Here is a 16172-nt window from a genome sequence, read left to right on the forward strand (position 1 = left end):
GAAATGTTAAAACAATGGAATGTACTATTGTATTAGGTTTTGCTTGGAGTATGACTTAGTAGAAGTATTGTTTTGTTAGTTATTAATTTCATATTAGTTGCTTTGTTAAGTTGGGATAATTTTTATAATCATATGGTGAAAGATTTACTTTAAGAATGGAATATAAAAAGTGCTCAGTGTTGGCCTACCTTTGCTTCCATAGAGGTCAGTTCAAATTTCAGCATTGACTTGCTCCTGAATATCCCAAACTGAAAGAATAAAAGTAAATTGCTAGGCTGTTCATCTTCACCCCCATTGTATAGATTAGTGACCAGGGAGTTGAAAAACTCTCTAATGGAAGTGCTGCTATGAAAATCTGAGCACAGCTGAGTTACAAGATGCTAATGGTTTTACATTAGGCTGGATTCATTATTTCTGTTTGGGGGAATAGGTATTTCAAAACAATGCTTTCTGTTTGTGAGCAATAAAACAATGCCAAACTCTTATGTAAATTGTTTTACACTTCGGAATAAATCTACAGATTGCTCTTAAATTGTTTACATAGTGACGTTGAGCAGTGTTTGGTTTATTGATCTGGGCATAACATTTGGATCCCAGAATGGCTTCATTCTACTCCTGCTTCTTACACTGACTGGCCGGGGCAAGCCACTAAGGTGACCACTTTCTGCCATCCTTACTCAGCAAGTGGTCCCACTATTTAGTCAGATACTTCACTTAAGGTGAGTAAAGGTGACAGAATCTGGCCCTTAACCACTGAGTCTCAATTTCCCAGTCTGTAAAAAATGGGGATAATTGTAGAGCTCTACCTCTAAGAGTAACTTGAGTGTTAAAAGTTAATGTTTTTAAAGTGCTTTGCAGATAAAAAGTGCAATGATTAATCTAATATAATTTATTGGGCCTGATCCTGGCATATGTACTCAGGCAAAACTCTCAGAGAAGTCCTGTGGTTAAGGACAGTAGGACTAGGGACTTCCATTGTTGACTTTTCAAAATATGTAGGAAATTATTTCAAATGAAATCCATCTCTTGTTGAAGAAAATGTACACCAGAGAAAAATCTGTGTGTGTGTGTGTTCGTTCTTAGGACAGCAGGTTTTATACCATATGTTGTCTAGTTTTGTTCACATTTTAGCTGCCGCAGATCTGGCAATGAAAGGACTTCTTCCCTCATATTGGTGCCCATCCAAGCCCTGTATGATAAATGGTTCCCATCCATTTTGGCATTCATGTTGTTTGAACCCTACATATCTTCAAATAACAACCTGGAACCATTGGTTCATCTATACCCATACAGCCTTAATCCATCTCAACATCTAGGTAATGTTACCTGAAACCCCTTTTTAATAATAATAATAATATAATTTGCAGAATATCTTTCATTCAGAAGGATCCTAAAGTGTTTTATAAATGAAACTGATAGACAAATGTATACGCAGGGGCCAAGATTTTCCTTAAATTGGGAACACCTCAGAGCAGGGACTGTCCTTCTTAAATGTTTTGAAAGTGCCTAACACAGAGTAGGTGCTACCACAAATAAATAAATGTACCTAGTGATTTAGGTGCCTCACTGAAAACACGATGAATGGGCCTGTTTTTCTGAAAGTGCTGAGCTCCCACCATCTGCAAATCAGGCCTTGGTAAGGCGTCTCAGGCAATACTCCCCAAAAAAGAGGCATCCAAAATCACTAATTGCTTTTGAAAATGTTGGTGTGGGTTCATTATTTCCACCCCTGAAATGCAGCTGCATTGGGGTGAAATGCAACCAGCTTTTGAATAGCGCACAGTAACATCACAAAACAATTTAACACAGGAAATGGAAAAGAATACAATGTCTTATTGAAAGTGCCGGGAAAATTTGGAGAGGTAGAATGAAATTATTTGAGTTGAAATTTGGCCATGGCGCTGGGCTTAACATCTGTAGATTTATGAAAAATGCCAAGGATTCTTGAATGACCACATATTGTCAGATCCTTGGTTTTATATTTTATCCACATGATGGAGGATTATTCTTCTGCAGAAAGACTGTAATCCCCATTGAGAAGCTTTTCATCGTATTCCATGATGGATCGTCCCTGAACAATGTATCCAAAAAAGTCACAAAATATCAGGACATATATGCAAAATGTCACATAAGGCCAAATTTCATGTCTAAAAACTCCTATGCTGGGCTTTCTGTCAAGTCATGCTGACTCATGCCTTATGCTGGATACCAAAATAAAGTAGCAAAGGTTATAGCATTTTGCAGCATATAGCAGGGTTGTCAGTGAAGTGTAGAGGATGCATCCTCCAGAGTCCAATCCTGCAAGGTACAGATTGATTTCAAGGTTTGCTGTGCCCTCAGGTTTGCTATGTCACAGTTCAAACTAAGGGCCTGCTTCTGCTCCCAGTGTTTTGCCATTTGTATTAGTGTATGCACATCATGCCTCAGGTGGCACGTGAACAGGATTCGTCACCGAATTTGGTCCGCTGATTGGATCATTAGCTTCCCCATCCCGGGCCAGGTATTGACAGGGAGTGCGATGTGAACACTGATCCATGCCATTGAATGATATGGGCAGGATAGGGATCTTTGTGGATATGTTTGAGCAGCAACAGGATATTTGCAGACTGGTTTAGCAAACTGGTTATGACATCTGCATAACACCAGCGTATTGAAGTAAGTGGGACTTTGTGCATCAAAAAGCAAAATCTGGCCCTTAAAATTCTTAGCAGCATTCACTTTAGAAATGAGCACATCTGAGAATGATTTTGATTTTGCAAAAAAGAGGCTTAGATCTAAAGGACATGTTATCCAAACCCCAAATGTTTGAGTGGAGGAACTATTTGGATAAGTGGTTCCCAATCTCAGGGCATGTCTACACTTAAAATTAAGTTGACCTAACTCACGTCAGCGTCACTTGTGCGTGTCTACACTTTGCTTCTTGTATTAGCAGTGCACGTCCTGTTAGTGTGGAGCATTGTGGGATGTCTTCTGAAAGCCAGCAACAGTCAATGTAAACAACTCCATGTCTACACTGACACTGCGTCGATCTAACTACATTGACATAACTCCACCTCCATAGTAGAGTCAAAGTCAGTGTAGTGGGTGAGTTACATCAGTGGGAGCAAAATTTTAGTGTAGACACATAGTTAGGTCGACATAAGCTGCCTTGCATCAACCTAACTCTGTAGTGTAGACCAGGGCTCACTTATTACTCTAGTTCTGGTCTGTTCATTTTGGGTATTTGCTGCTATCTCCTAGTGCCTTTTAAAAACATGCATTCAGATGACATGAACTGATTTGGTTAGAAATGGGTTTTTTTTTCCCATTAAAGCTAATATAATTAGGACCCAATTCTGCACAGTACTGAGTTCTTCCTGGGAAGTGTTGTCCACCATTAACTCCCATCTGAGACTCAGCACCCTTTGGGATTGTACCCAGAGTCTGACAGCTGACTTAATACAACAGCCCTGAGTCCACTTGACTTACCGTATATTTCTCTGTGTGTAGTTGTCTTCGTAGTTGAAAGTACATAAATCTGAGTAAGTAAAATATCACTACAGGATATTTTCTTTGACTTATTGAATTAAAGTCCGTGAAGCTCTTTCTACCTATGCAGCAAGCACTGAAGATGTCATGGAGGCATAGTGATATTTACTCAGTAGTCTAGAGTTCAATCCTAGGCTTCCTAGAAATGAGGTTCCTAAATAAATGTTTCATCAACTTCAGGTTTGTGCCATGGGGATAGATTACTTCTTTCTAGACTACTGAATTTTTTTCCTAATATAATCAGTAGTCAAAGCAGTATTTATATATGGAGTTTAGAATGGAATAGACTATGGGAAATATTCTAAAAATATAAATGACCTGCCCAGCTGTTCTACTTAATTAAAACATCACTAACTATTCTTCCCTGCTGCACTTGATTTCTAATAATTTGTCTTCAAAATTGACTTTGCAAATGAAATTGCCGTGAGTGAGTGACTGTAGAGGGTGAATGCTTGTTCAGAAAGAAAAAGGTGTTGTTAATTTTTAATTTTGAAAGCCAATATGGAATGAGTAGACTCCTCTGCAAAAACTGGTGATCAAGATAAGTTCCCACCATCAGTAATGAAAAAGAAATGACATGTTTATCTTTACAGTCCTCTTGTTCCTGTGGTACCATAATGATACCCAGACAAAAACTGACAGTCACATTGCCTCCTTCATAGGTAGAGCAAACTGAGATCTGATGGATATTGGCCTGAGACACACTGAAGGGTGAATGCAGCTACATCCTCCTTGTATTCCATCGAAACATCCCCATTGGTGCTCCAAGGGATATAAGATCTGCAAGTGGGTAGGGAACAGGCTGGGGCAGAGTTAAGTAGACGAGTATGATTCTAGCATCTTTTCTCCTAGAAACTTTTAGGATTTTTATGGGTTGGTGAATACTGATCCTTTTAGCATCAACTTACCCACTTTTCCCAACCACAGTTTGGAAATGCCATTAAGGAACTAATGGGGAAACCAGCCTGCAAGGATCCCCTGACAGCATAACTCATGCAGCATCTATGGTTCTGCAGATCTGCTGTGATCCAGCCAGTTCTAGTCAGGGGAGAACCCCTGTTCCTAATGAAAGCATTCCCAGGAAGCTAAGCCTAAGCTCACAGAATGTCTTTGTCCTTGACAGGGAGTAGCTCACTGAGTCAGGGGCCAAGTTATGCACATCTCTCTAGGGTTGGACAGTTTCTGAACTCTCATTGCCTGTTAAATTAGCTTTTCCCTACCCTCTCAATCCTAGAGGTGGCCGTTTTGGTCAGACTTGAACACTGTGTCAAGGTGACATTTCATTGGTGTAGCTTGCTCTGCTATTGCCTGTGCTGTGACTCTTCTATGGTAGGGGACTTCACTCCCAAGCTGGGTCAACAAACCAACACCTTTCACAAGCAACATATACAGTGTGCAAAATGGATGGCAGTGTGGGAAGTCCCATTTACCTTGAGTAGTTTGGTCCTTTATTGGAAGATCTCCATAGTTGGCCTCACATCTCATTAGTCAAGGACTTCTGCCGTTACTTGCAAAGACATAATAGTATAAATATAGGGATGTGATAAATAAAATATAAGCTTGTACAGTAATAAGAGCTACATTATAGTTAATACTGCATTGCCTTCCTCTATAAACCTTGTTTTTACATACCCATTACTTTCTCAAAACTTCTTCTTTGGGGCTTAACCTTTCCTTCCTTGGATTTAGCCTCAGTGTGGAGGCAGTGATTGTTACTCTCTTTAAAAGGAGAGTAAAGAAAGTCCATCAGACCATTTCTGAGTGATGGAGGAGTGGGGAAAAAATCATCTTCCCTCTGCCCAGAATAAAAAAAAATTAAACTTTCACCTTTTGCCAAGAATGTAGAAATGGCGGAACAAAATTTTTTTTCCAACTTGGCAAGTGCAGACGGACTTTTCCTTAAGCTTGAGGGGGGAAATGAATAAAAAAATTACATTCACAAAAAAGCTATAGTGTCTCGCTTGAAAATTAGGAGCAGGCTTCCTCCAGAAACAGAGTGGGGAGCAGTTAGAAAGCAGAAAAAATGGCAAACCCATACATATTAGTGCTACTCATAATAGATTCATTCATTGCAATCATAAGAGCAATGAGTTTAACTTGAGAAGGCAAGCAGGGGGACTTGTTCTCGAGTAAGTTAGTGGGAGGAGTATTACAATATTCTGTGAATTGGAGAAGATATATTGTGGGTTACTTCGTGGGGGATGTCTGACTCTATTGCACAGAACCATGTTTTGTATTCTAAAAAACTGTTATTAAAATTTAGAATGAGTTCATGGCAAGAAAGATAAAATGGTTTAAATCTGTGAATTCAAGCACTAAAGATAATGCAGAAGCAGGAATATTCATTCTGACAGATGGTGTCTAATGTAGCCTTTTTTCTAATAAATATTGGCTTCTGCTGGGCGTTAATCTCTTGGTAGAAATTTATGGAAAAATTAGATGTTTCTCAGTAAAAATTCATAAGGGGAGCAAGCAATAGATGCTTTTATCTGGCCAACAAAAAGGAATTGTGACAACCTTTAGAGATGGCAAAGCCTCATTTGCAGTAGAATTGAAAGAACATGACAGCTTTCTTTAAGAAACAGTTCCTATGGCATTAACAATAGCCTTAAACTAACCCAAATGTGGGTTATAAATTATTCCCAGTGTCCTATTCTAATAAAATTTCTCGGTGAGTTTTTTTTTCCTGTTTGACTGATGTTCCCTCTCTGAAGTTCTATAAAGTGACAGCCCTTACCTTAACTACTCACCTATTTCTAATCGAGAAACTGCAGAGATGGGTGTGTGGGTTAGAGTTTAAATCACAAATCACATCGACCTCTAAGGAGATACTTGAATATAGTAATAAGAAAATCCTTTCATTGTGATTTATATTTCCTTATATGTTGTATTGCTTTCCCCTACCCTTTGTCGGTCTTTTACTTCTAAGCTGTTAGGCCAGGACTATGCTATGAGTAACAAAAAACGATTAAGTTCTAGTAGAAGATCCAGAAAAAAGTTAACTTGCATGATCTTTGCAATTTAATTTGTTCCTTTGTTGTTTTGACAGCTTGCACAGACAAGGAGCTGAGAAGTCTTGCTTCCCGACTAAAAGATTGGTTCGGTGCTCTTCATGAGGATGCAAATCGTGTCATTAAACCAACAAGTTCGGACACAGCACAAGGCAGTAAGAAAACTCTTTATAAAAATGAAGTTCTAGACAAGCTCACACGCATTTAAAGGGCAGAACAGTCAATACAATCCCTAGTACATCACTATAGTGTCCCTGGGCAAGTATACTAATATCTGCGCCATATAACAGACCTGATCCTAAGAGATACTGAGAATATACAGCTCCCATTGATTTCTATGGGAGTTACAAGTGCCCTCTCAACCCGAAACTGTCCTAAAAGAAGACAGTAAGACACGTACCAAACAAACACACACACACAATTCGGACTAGACAATCGGTCTGCTGTTATGGCCACAAACGGTTCGGATACTAATAGAGAGAATCACAAACCTGCCAGCACATTATATGGCTGTGGGCAAAATGGCAAACAAAATATGTGACATATACGCATTAAACGTACAACACAGAGAAAATTACACTGGGGCTTCATTTTCTTATTTCCAGTTAGCCTTATGGAACAGGAATGATAATGGGAAGAAAATGTCCAAAGGATAGCCACTGGCCTGGACAGATTAGTTGATGCAGAAAGGTTAGAAAAGCTGGAATTGTATGTGCTAAAAAAGAGGCTGCATCCCAGGTATCTAATAACACTTCTCAGCATCTACTGCTTTTGATACCCCTATTTTTTAAAAAAAGACAGCACCCTATAGGTATAACTCAAACGATTAATTTTGATGTTATTTACCCAGTAGGGAGGAAAAGACTCACACAGGGGTTACAAAGAAAGACTAAGTTGAAGTGAGCTTATGTTCTATTAAGGCATGTCATTTTGTGGGTAAACCTCTAAAATACATGCAAGAAAGGTACATAGTTCTAACTCTCTAAGAGCTCGCCTACATGGCAAGTCACTGCATTGCAAACCAGGGTGTTTATGTACAGCACACCAGTTTGCAGCATAACAACATCCTGGACGCTGCTACAACACACTGGAAGTCCCGGAGCTCATATTAGAGGAGGGGCATGGAATGGATCAGAGCTGAATCAGTGCCCCAGGGGTAGTAGTTCGCTGCTGGCCTATACCAGTTCCATTGCTTCCCTTTTGCTGCTCCTGAGGTACACAGCTTTGTTCTGCCTCTTACTATGGAGACACAATATAGCCCACAATGTACTGCTCAAAATTTTGTAAAACCTTGATATAAAAATCATGCAATAAAGGCCAAACACAAAGACAAGATCTCATGACAACTGTCTTTTTCGTACATCTTTTGTTTAAGAAAGTTCCAACTTATTTCCAGTTACATATAAGAAGTCATTCATTTTAAACAGTCGATAGTTTTAAAATATTTTTGAGACACTGACTTCTTCAACAGCACTCTGAAATGATGCATTTATTATGTAAATGTAGCAAAATAATTGTGAAGCGACGCAACTGGATACCAATCTAAGAATGGCTTCAGGAGATGAATTCGCTTCAGGCCTGAGGGTATTTTTTCCTTAGAAAGTTCTAAGCACCCTTTGGGTCCAGAACCAGATTGCTAATGCTAAATCTTCCTTTATCGAGATGCGAAAAGACATTCTTTATACAGATGACCTTTGGTTTCCTTGTGAAGATCAGCCAGTGGGCAAAGACCAACTGATTGTATACAAATCCAAAAAGTCTAAATACTGAGATAAGTGTATTAAATGAGGATATTGATATAATAGGCATCGGGTGGAGTGATGATGATGATCAATGGGATATGGTAATAACAGAATACAGATATAGGATACATACATATAGGAATGACAGAGTAGGTTGCACTGGTGGGGGAGGGGCACTGTAAGTGAATGAAAGCATAGAGTCAAATACAGTAAAAATCTTAAATGAATCAACCAGTTCCATAGAATCTCTATGAACAGAAATTCCATGCTTGAATAATAAGAGTATAGCAGTAGGGATATACTACTGACCACCTGACCAGGATAGTGACAGTGATTATGAAATGCTCAGGGAGATTAGAGAGGCTACAAAAACAGAAAACCTAATAATAATGGAGGCTATCAACTTGGGAACACGTCACCTCAGGACAGGATGCAGAGATAAAATTTCTAGGCACCATTAATGACTGCTTCTTAGAGCAGCTAGTCCTGGAACCCACAAGGGGAGAGGCAGACTGTGAAGAGTTACAGCAACAAGATACAAAGGGATCTCACAAAACTGGGTGACTGGGCAACAAAATGGCAGATGAAATTCAATGTAGATAAGTGCAAAGTAATGCAAAGTAAACAACAATCCCAATTATACATACAAAATGATGGGGTCTAAATTACTACTCAAGAAAGAGATCTGGCAGTCATTGTGGATAGTTCTCTGAAAAGATCCGCTCAATCTGTAGTGGCAGTCAAAAAAGCTAACAGTGTTAGGAACTGTTAGGAAAGGGATCGATAATAAGACAGAAAATATCATAATGTCACTATATAAATCCATGGTACGCCCACACTTTAAATACTCCATGCACTTCTGGTCACCCCATCTCAAAAAAGATATATTAGAATTGGGAAAAGTACAAAAAAGAGCAACAAAAATGATTAGGGATATGGAATGGCTTCCATATGAGGAGAGATTAAAGAGACTGGGACTGTTCAGCTTGGAAAACAGATGATTAAAGGAGGATATGACAGAGGTCTATAAAATCATGAATGATGTGGAGAAAGCGAATAAGGAAGTGTCATTTACTCCAAGGGTCACCCAATGAAATGAATAGGCAACAGGGTTAAAACAAACATAAGGAAGTACTTCTTCACACAGAGCACAGTCAGCCTGTGGAACTCGTTGCCAGGGGATGTTGTGAAGGCCAAAAGTATAACCGGGTTCAAAAAAGCCCTTTCCTTTTACTGCTCTCTTTGTATTCCCCTCCTCGGCAGGCTGATCACTTCATTAAATTGAGCTGGTTTGGTTATGCCTGTGACGCCTTAAGAGGCATGTGCATCCTCAAAGTAATCCATTTTGGGGGTGCCCCCGTAGCAATAAAAAGGAGCTGATGGTGGAAAGAGATGACTAAGGGTACGTCTATACTTACCTCCGGGTCCGGCGGTAAGCAATCGATCTTCTGGGATCGATCCCGGAAGTGCTCGCCGTCGACGCCGGTACTCCTGCTCAGCGAGAGGAGTACGCGGAGTCGACGGGGGAGCCTGCCTGCGGTAAGTTCGTGTGGACCCGCGGTAAGTTCGAACTAAGATAGTTCGACTTCAGCTACGTGAATAACGTAGCTGAAGTTGCATATCTTAGTTCGAAGTGGGGGGTTAGTGTGGACCAGCCCCTAAGATGTCTTGGACACCTCCATGGTCTAGAGAAGGTGTTCCAGTGGAGATTTCTCTGTGCTACATTCCATTTTCAAGATGCTACTGAGTGTGTAAATAAGCTCTTTGGCTGTATTAAGTTCACCTCCAGGTGAAAAAAAATCACTCCTATTTTTTCCTCTCTTAAAAGGAAAAAAAAGAGGGAAATCTGCACTGTTTCACAAATTGGACCTTCAGCCAATGTAATATCTGTCCTTCTGATTTAAATTAAGCACCTTGGTTCAGGCACTATGTCTTCCTCTCTCTAACTGACAGCATCTCAGGACATAATACTAATATGAATAACATGCACTGAAATAAGGACATAATAAAACAAATTAGCTAGGGTCAGATTCCAATTGCTCTTCAGTCTGTTGCTAGGTCATAATGTTGTTGTGTTTCTAAAATCTACTCAGCTGGTCTGGGACGTTTATCTTTTACATTTGGTGGAGCTGTGTGAAATGTAAAAAATGCCCCAGAGAAATATTTCTGGGTGGTGTTTTGTATTTTTAGTGATGATGGAAATGAGGCTAATTATTTTCCTGTTAATTTAATTATTGTATAATTTAATGAAGTCACTAAAACTCAACTCATGTAAGTCACTTCTTGGAGAGTCAAAAAAAGCAATGTTATGTGCCAGAAGGTGTATTTATTTTTAATTAGGAATTTCACATAAAGGTTTTTTGTTGATGTCGTTTTTGCATCCAGAGGAGATGGATGGTTTGGGGTAATAATGGGACATGGAATCTTGCACATGTAGGTCACCAGTTTGAATCCCTTCCAGAGGCATAGTGAATGGAAGTTGTTAGGACTTCGAGCATTTGTCAGATGGAATGTAAAATGTAATGGTCTCAGTCCAGCTCCTAGTGAACAGGTGTCCAAATCAGAAAAACCTCTGCCACCATTGACACTAATTGGCATCCTTGTTAGCAATCTCTGCAGAGAAGCCAATAACTGAATGAGCATGAAGCCTGCACTATACTCTCACCCTTAGTGGTGGTCACTGCAAGGCGGGGTTGAGGCAGATGGGTGGGATGAAGAGGTACACTCGCCTTGCTGCTGCCTGTGCTGTATTTTTTGTTAAACCAGCACTATATTCACTTAAGAAATGCAGTAAACGGTGTTTATTTTATGCAGTACAGTGTCACAGTTATCATAAGGCTTTAGGCCCCAGAAATGCAATTACTTCATTTATCGTTGCTCAGGCCGATTGTCTACAGCAGTCCTGCTATGGGAGAAGTGAACTCTGGTTTGGTGCACATGCTAGCAGTGACTTCCAATTAAAGTAGTGGAGTTATGTGAACGATTTCCAATACAGTGCCCTGAGAGTTTACCCCTCTGAGCTTTGCACTGTGAATTCAGCTTTATTTACTGAGAGTCCGCTTGGTTTTAAATCCTGAACATGAGAGGACGTGGGCTTGAGTTTCAGCATTTTGGGTTTTGACTGTTGATATTGACCTGGAGAAAGGTAATTTATTGGAAGAAACTTATCAAGAAGCAATTTGAAGTGCAGGTAGCAACTGATGTTGTGTCTGACTTTCATCTGCATGCTGAAAGGCCATCCTAATAGTAACCTTTTCACTAGTAATATCCATCCATCACTGTAATAGCTGAACACTTCCATACTGCACTGTCTGCTTAATAGAGAGGCTTCATAATAAACCTTAACCTGAAAAGCCTGATCGTGTCATGAAAGTTCCCTGGTTTATTTAAAACAGCAACAATTGAAAAGTATTAAACTAATATAATTAACTATCTTAATAAGTGACCTTCCATAACGGCCTCTTTGATGCAGCCCCTGACCACGGGTCACAAAGCAGCTTCTTATCCATATGAGTCTTGTAAAGTTTAGTCCTGCAACGGTTCCATTGTTGTGTCCCTGAATGCATGTTGTACACACACACAAGGCCACACATCAGGGAAGGGAGCAAAGTCATAGGAACAGCACACAAATCACAGAGCATGTGAAGCGGTAAGGCAAGTCCGTGCCAGCCTCTCCTCCCACCATGGCGCTGCCTCCATCCCCGCAAGAGTGCACAAGCTGAGCCACACACAACTAGGAGGTGGCCTGCCAGAGAGAGCAATGGCTGGGAAACACACAGTCCGCACAAGAGACCATGTAATCACCTATCTGAGCAGCAGCAAGTCCCCCAGCGTGGCACTTGAACCCCACCATAGAGTGCATCCACAGAGGGAGGGGGCAGCCAAATGGAAGCCAACCAGTTGTGTGGCCTCCCACGATGGCATTGCTGAGGGGTGAGGGAGGTTCAGAGGGACCATGGAACAACACCACCGCCTCATGAATTTCTGACCTCCACAGGCTCAACCCCCTGCCTTTTGTGCTGCCCCTGACCTGGCATCCTGAGGGTGGTTCTGGCAGAATGGCAGGTCTCCGTAGGTTAGCTCTCCCCTCCCTATAGGGGTCTGGGCCTCTTACAGAAGTTCTCTCAGCTGATGTTTGCACACTGAGCAAATCCTGCTTGCCTTCCTCAGATGAGTAGAATGACTGAAGCCAATGGCACTACTTGCCTAAGATGAGCTGGATAGATCTGTGTATATTACATATAGTTTTTCCTTTTTGATGTACTCAAACTCAAATCAGATAACACAGGAGCAGCTATCAGGAAATGGGGTAATGAAAAGTTCAGCATGATCTCTCTACCCTGCCTGAGTTGTCTTTAGCCACAAGGAAATGGTGTTATCCTCTTACTTTGTTAGAGAAACGTGTGTTATGAATGACATAAACTTCCCTCTTACTTAACCCCTCTGCCTGTTCCTCCGTGTCACTGACAACCTTCAGCTAGAGCTGCAGTTCAAGGATGCAGTTTCCAGAGTGAAACTTTACTCTTCCTTGAATTTAACGCTTAAAATAGCAGACAGTGCAGCACTATTCTAGGCTTTCAGTTAGACTCTAAGTGGTAGTTTTCAGAAGCAGCATTTGGAGATGAAACTTGATACTCAGAGTAGATGAGCCTAAAACTAAATCTCCTCTAAATCTCCTCAGTACGGTGAAAAGAATGTCGGCCTAACACAAGAGAGGCAGGTTGTGTAGCGGATTGAGCATGGGCCCTGATTCACGGTGTGCGCTTGGCAGGTCACATTTACACACTGTGTGTGTGTGTGTGTGTGTGTGTGTGTGCGCGCAAGGTGCCCGAAGCAGTCCCACTCATTAGGGTTACATGAGTGCAAAACCCTGACTAGCATATGCATGTTTTGTGAGCCTTTGTAAAACTGGGGTTCTTAATGGCAGTTTCCGCAGCTATAAATTGTGAATGATACTTTCCTGCAAGAAGGCAGGTGTTGTGGGGTTAGTTAGCATTTGGGTACCACACGTTGGAGATGTAAGTACAGTAACTACTACTGAGGACTTAAAAATCCCAGCTTCTCTTTTGGGTGACCCTCCTTCAACAAGTCCAGAACTCTGTGTTCAGGGGCATCATTTGCTATGGGGGAAGAGGCACAATTGTCCCCCACACACACATGTTGATTTATAGACTCATAGACTCATAGACTTTAAGGTCAGAAGGGACCAATATGGTCATCTAGTCTGACCCCCCGCATGATGCAGGCCACAAAAACTGACCCCCCCACTTTCCCTTAACTCTGCTGTTGAAGTCCTGAGATCGTGATCTAAAGACTTCAAGTCGCAGAGAATCTTCCAGCTTGGGACCCCTGCCCTATGCTGCGGAGGAAGGCGAAAAACCTCCAGGGCCACTGCCAATCTACCCTGGAGGAAAATTCCTTCCCGACCCCAAATATGGCGATCAGCAGAACCCCGAGCATACAGGCAAGAATCTCTAGCCAGACCCTCATTTTACCAGCGATGGCCGTTATTGCCTAATTGATTAGAATCACGTAATCCCATCAAACCATTCCCTCCATAAACTTATCTAGCCTAATCTTGAAGCCAGAGAGGTCTTTCGCCCCCACCGTTTCCCTCGGGAGGCTGTTCCAAAATTTCACCCCTCTGACTGTTAGAAACCTTCGTCTAATTTCAAGCCTAAATTTCCCCACGGCCAGTTTATATCCATTCGTTCTTGTGTCCACATTAGCACTGAGCTGAAATAATTCCTCTCCCTCCCTGGTATTTATCCCTTTGATATATTTAAAGAGAGCAATCATATCCCCCCTCAGCCTTCTTTTGGTTAGGCTAAACAAACCAAGCTCCTCGAGTCTCTTTTCATAGGAAAGGTTTTCCATTCCTCGGATCATCCTAGTTGCCCTTCTCTGCACCCGTTCCAGTTTCAGTTCATCCCTTTTAAACATAGGAGACCAGAACTGCACACAGTACTCCAAGTGAGGTCTCACCAGCGCTTTGTATAACGGAAGCAGCACCTCCCTGTCCCTACTAGAAATACCTCGCCTTATGCATCCCAAGATCGCATTAGCTTTTTTCACAGCCACGTCGCATTGCCAACTCATAGTCATCCTGCGATCAACCAGGACTCCGAGGTCCTTCTCCTCCTCAGTCACTTCTAACCTATGCGTCCCTAGCTTGTAACTGAAATTCTTATTAGTCATCCCTAAATGCATCACCTTACACTTCTCACTATTAAATCTCATCCTATTACTATTACTCCAATTTACAAGGTCATCCAAGTCTCCCTGCAGAATATCCCGATCCTTCTCCGAGTTGGCAATGCCTCCCAACTTTGTGTCATCCGCAAACTTTATCAGCCCACTCCTACATTCGGTTCCGAGGTCAGTAATGAATAGATTAAATAAAATCGGACCCAGAACCGATCCTTTTCCCCAAACTTTTCATAGGTCTGTATGCTCCTTCTTTTGCCTTCCTGCCCCAACTTTGCAGGATATAATATAATCACATAATGTTCTGCATGCTGACAGAACTTTGCCTTCCCTCTCTCCAGAATTTTTCTGAAACGATACCCCTAACTGTGTTTATAGAGATTGCAGAAATGCACGTGTACACGTTGCAAATATGAACATGAATGCAATGGCGTTCCTCTGGTACTCCTGCCTGCTGCATTCTTTAGAGGATGTGGGATATTAAATGAACACGGATCCTGTTCCCTGAAGTGTTGGGAAAGCAGAATCCTCTTCAGCTGCAAAAGATCTAACCAGGCTGGAATGCAGAGGGCTTCTGTGACACATGAGTGCAAATGCCCAATTCATGTGCACTTGTGGTCTCAGCAAACCCCAGCACTGTCATTATTCAGCAGGGCTGGCTCTAGGTTTTTTGCCGCCCCAAGCACAAAAAAACCCAAAAAACCTCCGAGAGCACAACTACCGAAGGGGGGAGGGGGAAAAAAGCCTCCCGGAATGCCACCCCTGGAATTGTGCCACCCCAAGCACGTGCTTGGTTTGCTGGTGCCTAGAGCCGGTCCTGTTATTCAGAGTAGTGCAAGCCCAGAGGACATGACCTCCACCTCAAGAAGCTCACAATCTAGATCAGATAAAGAATTCAGAGTTAGATATACTACAAGATTGGGGGGGTCAGATCTGCCAGAAATCTAGGGTTAGCACTGAGGGGATTGGTGAAAGAAATGAGTTTTCAGAAGGGATGTGAGAACAAAGAAAAGGAGGTTGTTTGGTGCACTGAGTGTCAAGTGTGAACAGCAGCAAGGATGAAGATGCAAAGAAGGCAGTTGGGAGGAGTGCAGAATATGAATGTTGCGGGATGGGGGGGAATGTAGGCAGAGGGAATACAAGGAAATTAGAGCAGAGCTGCAGGCAGGGGCAAGGTTGTGCAGGGTCTCGAAGGAGAGGGCAAGAAGCTTGGAGCTAATGTAGAAGGTGAGAAGCAACCAATAAAGGATTCAGCAAGGTGACTAGAAACAGGGCTGGTAATCTCACAAGGATAGGCTCTCTCTCAAGATTTCTGTTGCTTTCTGCTTTCAGCTAATTTGAAAACACAGTGTTTCTGTTTCTGATCCGTCCTGGAACCAAGCCAATACACTTGCAAATGGGAGGGGGGAGAGAGAAAAAGTAAGTTAGGGTTGATATTTGAGTAAAGATGGGCTTGAGTTGCAGTAATCAGATGTGGACCCTAACCCCCTTTTTCTCCCCAAAATGTAAGTGGCATTCTTATCCAGGGTTTGGGTCAGAATCACATCTAGTTTTGAGCTTGATTTGATTCAACCAGTTCATTCATTCATAGTTGGAATCAGAGTATTGTTCTGGTTTCCTACTGGTTGGGCAGAGAAGGGTTAAACTGAAACAAAGTTCGCTCCATATTTCAGTTGAAAGAACA

The 16172-nt window shown here is 41.7% G+C and overlaps 1 protein-coding gene across 1 annotated transcript in view; it reads left to right on the plus strand.

The window, feature by feature from the left end:
- The window catches only part of SPOCK1 (SPARC (osteonectin), cwcv and kazal like domains proteoglycan 1), a 486481-nt gene that overhangs the window by 458329 nt on the left and 11980 nt on the right, over window positions 1-16172 (plus strand). Inside the window, exon 7 of the mRNA XM_024202111.2 lies at window positions 6578-6694. Within this exon, the coding sequence (XP_024057879.1) occupies window positions 6578-6694 (117 nt within the window). The remainder of the gene's footprint in view (window positions 1-6577; window positions 6695-16172) is intronic.

Source organism: Terrapene carolina, unplaced genomic scaffold (genome assembly GCF_002925995.2).
Source record: "Terrapene carolina triunguis isolate 2854851 unplaced genomic scaffold, T_m_triunguis-2.0 Scaffold629, whole genome shotgun sequence".
Lineage (NCBI taxonomy): Eukaryota > Metazoa > Chordata > Testudines > Emydidae > Terrapene > Terrapene triunguis.